Raw genomic sequence first — 6,000 nt, forward strand, 5'->3', positions numbered from 1 at the left:
TGGCTTACGAAAACAGGCAATAAGATAGACCTATTTGTTTAACTAGTCCATTTTATTTTGCAGACTTGCAATCCATTCCATTATAATTCTGCCACTGATCTACTTAATAATAGTGAGGAAGAATCCTTTTCGATTTGCCATGGGGATGGCTCAGGCACTTCTGACAGCCCTCATGATTTCTTCCAGGTAAACAAAAGAAACATTTATTTTCTGTAATATTCTTTGTGGTAATTGCATTGTTTGTGCTCTGATTTTATTGGTACTTTGTTACATACCCTGATTTTACCTGGTGTCCTGATTTCAGCTAGGACAGAGTTGGCACTTCTTTTTAACAGCCAGAAGAGCTCTGTGGTTGGGTTGTAGTCTGGGACTTGCTCTGAGAAGATCGCTGATGGCGCACTGATGTTTGTGGTTGGCACTGGGGTCTCAAGGACTTTTCAGCTGCCGTGTTCTTGCCAGTGTGCAGGAGCACAACAGGATGGGGGGGAGCATGGCTGGGATGGGGGGTCCATGACTCTCCTTATGATCTGAACTCAGACTCAGGATTGAGGCCAAACTGGCCAATTAGTATTCCATATCGTGCAGCGTCATGCCCAGTGTAGAAGTGAGGGTCAGCCGGAATAAAGGCTCTCTGGTCGCGAAGGGGCAGGAGGAACCGCCATGTCCACAGCGCACCGCTGCACCGCGCACCAGCCGCCTTCAGTCCTTGTGGCCGCAGTGCCAACTACAAACATCAGTGCGCTGTCAGCGTTCTGCTCATAGTGAATCCCAGACTAAAACCAAAACACGGAGCTCTTCTGGCTGCTAAAAAGTAGAGCTAACTCTGTCCCAGCTGAAACCAGGACACCTGGACAGTTCTAAACCCCCTGGAAGTTGAAATATTACTTTCGTCATTATTTCTGTAGTAGCCAAAGGGGCACTATAGATTACGCTGGCATTACACCAAACGAGAGTCTGCCCCTCCCAGGAGGAGACAGTTCTTTGCCTTTCAGTTCATCAGTCACAGACTTGCTAGAGTTTAAGATGTTACTCTGTTTCTGTGACTACATACATCATGATGATTTTACCATGTGATTTTTAGAATAACCTAAGACTTTGTTATTTCTTCCCATAACTAGAAGAGATAACAAAAGTTACTTGTTTTAAAAGCCAACTCTCACTTTCATGGTGCAGCCTTCCTGCCTGCCTTAGATCTCTGTTTGAGTATCAGAGCAGATAAGGCTTTGAGGGAAAGGAAAAATTGGGAAAATGGTATGCTGTCACTTTGTGTGTTTCTCTGTGTGCCAGTTCAGCAACTTTGCCTGTCACCTTCCGCTGTGCTGAAGAAAAAAACTGCATCGACAAAAGAATTACCAGGTTCGTTCTTCCAGTTGGAGCTACCATCAACATGGACGGCACAGCTCTCTACGAAGCAGTAGCAGCTGTGTTCATTGCACAACTGAATGACTTAGAACTGGATATTGGCCAGATAGTTACCATTAGGTAAGACTGAAATCATCACATGCGTTTTGATGGAGGTGGTTTTTTTTAGTGAATGGTACATTAACTTTGGATACCCCATGGGAAAGTTGAAACTATCATTCACAGCACAGTAAGTAACAGAAACATTCTCACTTCTTGGTCCAAGGCCCTGCCTGTGCAACCTGGTGAGGAGGGGTAATGGACCAGGACATGCAGCTGGTATATAGCCTCGTTCCAGAAATTGCCATTATTCTTCCACTGCAAACACTTTCAAACCCAACACGGCCTGTACCTTGGGTCTATCCAGTTTGCTTGTTTGCTGCCTGTTATTCTGCAGTGTAACCATGGCAGTATCTATACATGACTTGTCCCATAAACTTATCACCAGACTTCTAGTAGATACTGTTCAAGAGGAAAACTGGAACATTTGGGCTTCTTTCTTGCAGTGAAATAAGCCTGTTTGTGCCAGAAAACAGAGTTTCTGTGAACAAGATGTATTCTGAATGCCTTTTCTGGGCTTTATTTGGGATTTAGTGTCACAGCTACAGCAGCCAGCATTGGGGCTGCAGGCATCCCCCAAGCCGGACTCGTCACCATGGTGATTGTACTGAGCGCTGTCGGCCTGCCTGCTGAAGATGTTACCCTGATCATTGCAGTTGACTGGCTTCTGTAAGTTTAAGGCACTTGATATTTAATTATTTATCCTTTTTTTTTAATGTTTACGTAAGTTGTGTAGGAACATGTGGGTGTGAGAAAGTAAGCAACAAAATCATTTAGAACTGTTGCAGGAATTTGACAAAGATTCTCTTTATGGCCAGAGTTGTTCGATATACAGCTGAATGCAGTAGTGGCTGTAATTTCGAGAGAAGTCCTGCTGCATGGGATGCCAGTGAATAACCTCACATCCAGAGGTGCTATCAACCTTAAGTTAGTGGTCACAGCTTTAAGAAATCATCAGCGCAACACTCGGGAAGGACAAATTTGACAGTACCAAGGAATGCCTCTGGAGTGTCTCAGGTGTCACCGCATTATGCCAAATTCATACTCTGTTCCTAAAAACCAAATGGGACCACAAGCAGAATGTCTAGCTGATTTCCACAAAGCACATACAATCCATACACTAGTGAGGAAGGAGTGAAGCACAATGAGAACAAAGCGAAGCTAGTCCTTGACTCCGCGTGCACACTCGTGGTGGGCTGTACGTGAGTCTGTGCTGCCAGCATTACTTTGCTAGGGCTGTTCTTCACCGAGAGTTTTTTAAAGGCTCTACCCCTTGAGCAACAAGCACACACATGCCAACTCAGAAAGCATTCCTTATGCCTGATGCCAACCGTCTCGTCAGAGCACATCAAAACCTCTTAGTCCCATTAAGCAGCTCTTTCTAGAGAGAAGCATTTTCACCAGAGGTCTTTTCTGTTCAGCTTACACCAAAGTGTTTCTCTGCTACTTTTGCAAAAGCCCAAAGATTGAGAGTGTATTCTAGAGCTTTCAGAAGGACATCAGCATTCAGTTTTGTCCCGTGTTTCACTGGGAAAGAGTAACAGGAGTCAGAAGTTAAGTATGACTTTAGTTTGTAATACAGCTTTTTGCTTCCTAAACTGTGCAAGCTTTAGTGCCCAGACCAAGGCCTTGTTCACTTGCAGTAACTCAGTATGGATGATATTTTATTGGTAGCAATGCAGAGATCATAATAATTTTGTAGTCTCTGCGTATCTTCTTCTTAGGCTTATATTTACACTCAAGGTAGAGACACATTCCTGTTCCTGCCTCGAGCTTAACAATCATTTTCTTGAAGGCTTTCTGGCAGCAACCTATATATTTCACAGATATATCTGATTTACTTGATTATATAACTCAATTTTGCAAGCTGTAGAGAGAAATGCTGGTCTCCAGAAAACCAGGGCTGTTGAATGAATCTGAGAATCCATTCAATTTCTGTATAAGCATAATTGCTCCAAACAAAGCAGCTTCAGCCACAAGTACATTCTCCCCATCGGCTGTCTGCAACAAGGTCTAATAGGTTTGTTTGCTATGCTCCATGATCATTTCATTTTCTCCAGCTCTCTTCTTTTCCCAGTGGGCATTTAGTTTTGTTAAGGATAATGAAGACCAGTACGAACCGCTGGCTTAAAGCACATATCTAAAGAAGAGTGTAAGAACAAAACAAATGTATTTTGGTTCTTTTCCCGAAGTACTCTCCTAGCCTCCTGCAAATTGCAGCTTACGGAGTTCTGAGCTAGAGGTGATTTCATTTTAACAGTTTTGAACAGATTTCTTCTTCTTCTATGAATGCCTCATTGCTTTTGGGACCCATACAAACTTTTAGACTTCTCCAAGTCCTGTGGAGAGGAATTCCACAACGTAACAATGTGTTGCACAGAGACATATTTAATTTTGTTTGGTTTTAATCTACATCCTAATAATTTTATTCAATTCCTCCTAATTCTTTGATGGGATTGAGAGAGAGAGAAAGAGAACAAATTTCCTATTTCTCATAGTAATCATAATTTTACAGATCAGATCTTGTCTCCACTTTGAAAGTCCACAATTTATATGATTCCTAGGCACAATATGTATTCATGGAGGCTACCTGTTCCACCGTGAAACAGACAAAGAATTCAAGCTGTTTCTGATTCTAACTGAGATATGTTTCAGATAAAGGTGTCTTGCTGCGTAAAGCAAATTAAAGATTAATTTCACGTACCAAGAATCACTGCCAGTGCATTTTGCATCTCAGCAGATGGAATGCACATCATGATGCCACGTAGATTATTAACACTTCCACCTTTTGTACTTATTGCCTAAAATGTATTATTTTACAACCTGCTAGTAGTGGCTCATTAACAATCCTCTAGTTAATTCTGAACTTATGGAGATTTTTTTACATAGGCTTGAGGAGTACTTCTGTGTTTTTAATGAAGAATAGAAAAACTTTGAGAATAGAAATATTATGAAATACGAATTTCTAGTGCTGTTGATTTCCTCACTTGCCACACTGATCCAACCAGAATTTTACTTTACCCCTCTCCTTCCTTTACCTACCTTGTATTTCCTTTCCACATGGAGAACATATGGGCTCTTTTTAGCACTGGAGTTCAGCAGTTGTACCGGAAGAGTATGTATATAAGACACACTGATTCACTTTGCTATTGTTTTTGCAGTCCCTTCTATGTGTGAATATATCCACCTCAACATCTCTGCACAGACAGAGCCACTCATTCTGCCACGAAGCCCTTGTGGTGCTGCATAGCTGAAAAGCAAAACAGGGAGGCATGACCTTCCACCGTCCCTACCTTACTCTCATGCCAATTTTCAAACTTTGCTGCATTGCATGGTTTTGTTGCTCCTCTGCCAAGTAGCAGCAGATTTTTAAGGCCTGCAAGTCACATTTCTGTTGAGAGAAAAATCAACAGTGTAGAAGCATCATATTCCTTTAAGTGACTTGTTTAAGACAAATTTCTACTTCAACCATTTAATGAGAAGCTAACAGAAAATAGCCCTTCCCATTGCTAGGGTTTGGCCTGGAATGGTGAAGATACTAGGCTAGGCACTCCTCTGGCTGAGGAAATGACTGTTAGAAAGACAAAAGGCACAACACAGACTCTTCTGCTGCTCCTCACAGTCTCTCCTCCCAACAAAAGCAGTCTCATCACACCAAGAACCAGGTGTATAGAACACTTCAGGGCCTGAGAAATGGTCTCTACAATGTCTTGTAAGGCTATGCACAGCAGCGTGATTACTGCTCTAGCAGGCTAGTGACATGACCTGCAGTTTTACACACCTTGCTCAAAGTAATTTGTCATGAAAGTGACTCCAGATTTCTTCAAATATATTTAAGGAAAATTCATTTTCTCATTCTACATGATTTTTTTTCCTCTTACTTGCAGAATAACTCTGAATCTGTACTGGGAAAAAAACAGCTCTGCATTTACTAGAGCAGCTTACTTCTACTAAATGGATTTTCTAAGTAACATACAGAATGGTTTGTCTGACAACATTTTTATTCCGTAGGGATCGATTCAGAACAATGGTGAATGTCTTGGGAGATGCCTTTGGTACAGGAATAGTGGAGAAGCTCTCTAAAGAGGAGCTGAAGCAGATGGATGTCACCTCTGAAGTCAACATAGTCAATCCTTTTGCCTTGGAAACAATACTTGATAATGATGAAACAGAGACCAAGAAATCGTACGTCAACGGAGGCTTTGCTGTAGATAAGTCTGATACCATATCTTTCACACAGACATCTCAGTTCTAAGGCTGATAGCTTTCAGGTGAAAAAGGAGTGCTAAAGGAGATGGCCATATGCAATATCTCAAAAAGGTTAAAGAATAATTGAGAATGAATTACATCTCACATGCATTTGATTTACTACACAGACTCTGATTCTCCTTACCCATTCTACCCACTTCTTTTTACCTCTCCCAACAATTTGAACTCACCACTTTTAGTCCTTGCTGGTAGATTGAAGAAAAAGGAAGTTGTAAAATACTTTTTTTTTTTTTTTTTTAAAGAATATACACTATTGCTGAGGCTATCAAA

At 41.5% G+C, this 6,000-nt stretch overlaps 1 protein-coding gene across 1 annotated transcript in view; it reads left to right on the forward strand.

Moving 5' to 3' along the window:
• SLC1A1 (solute carrier family 1 member 1) overlaps positions 1 to 5,756 on the forward strand; it is a 62,144-nt gene extending 56,388 nt beyond the window's left edge. Inside the window, 4 exon segments of the mRNA XM_086629836.1 lie at positions 64 to 186; positions 1,288 to 1,482; positions 1,996 to 2,130; positions 5,473 to 5,756. Of these exon segments, the coding sequence (XP_086485962.1) occupies positions 64 to 186; positions 1,288 to 1,482; positions 1,996 to 2,130; positions 5,473 to 5,716 (697 nt within the window). The 3' untranslated portion in view covers positions 5,717 to 5,756.
• The last annotated feature ends 244 nt before the right edge of the window (positions 5,757 to 6,000 follow it).

The sequence above is a fragment of the Tauraco erythrolophus genome, chromosome Z (genome assembly GCF_009769465.1).
Source record: "Tauraco erythrolophus isolate bTauEry1 chromosome Z, bTauEry1.pri, whole genome shotgun sequence".
Taxonomy (NCBI): Eukaryota; Metazoa; Chordata; class Aves; order Musophagiformes; family Musophagidae; genus Tauraco; species Tauraco erythrolophus.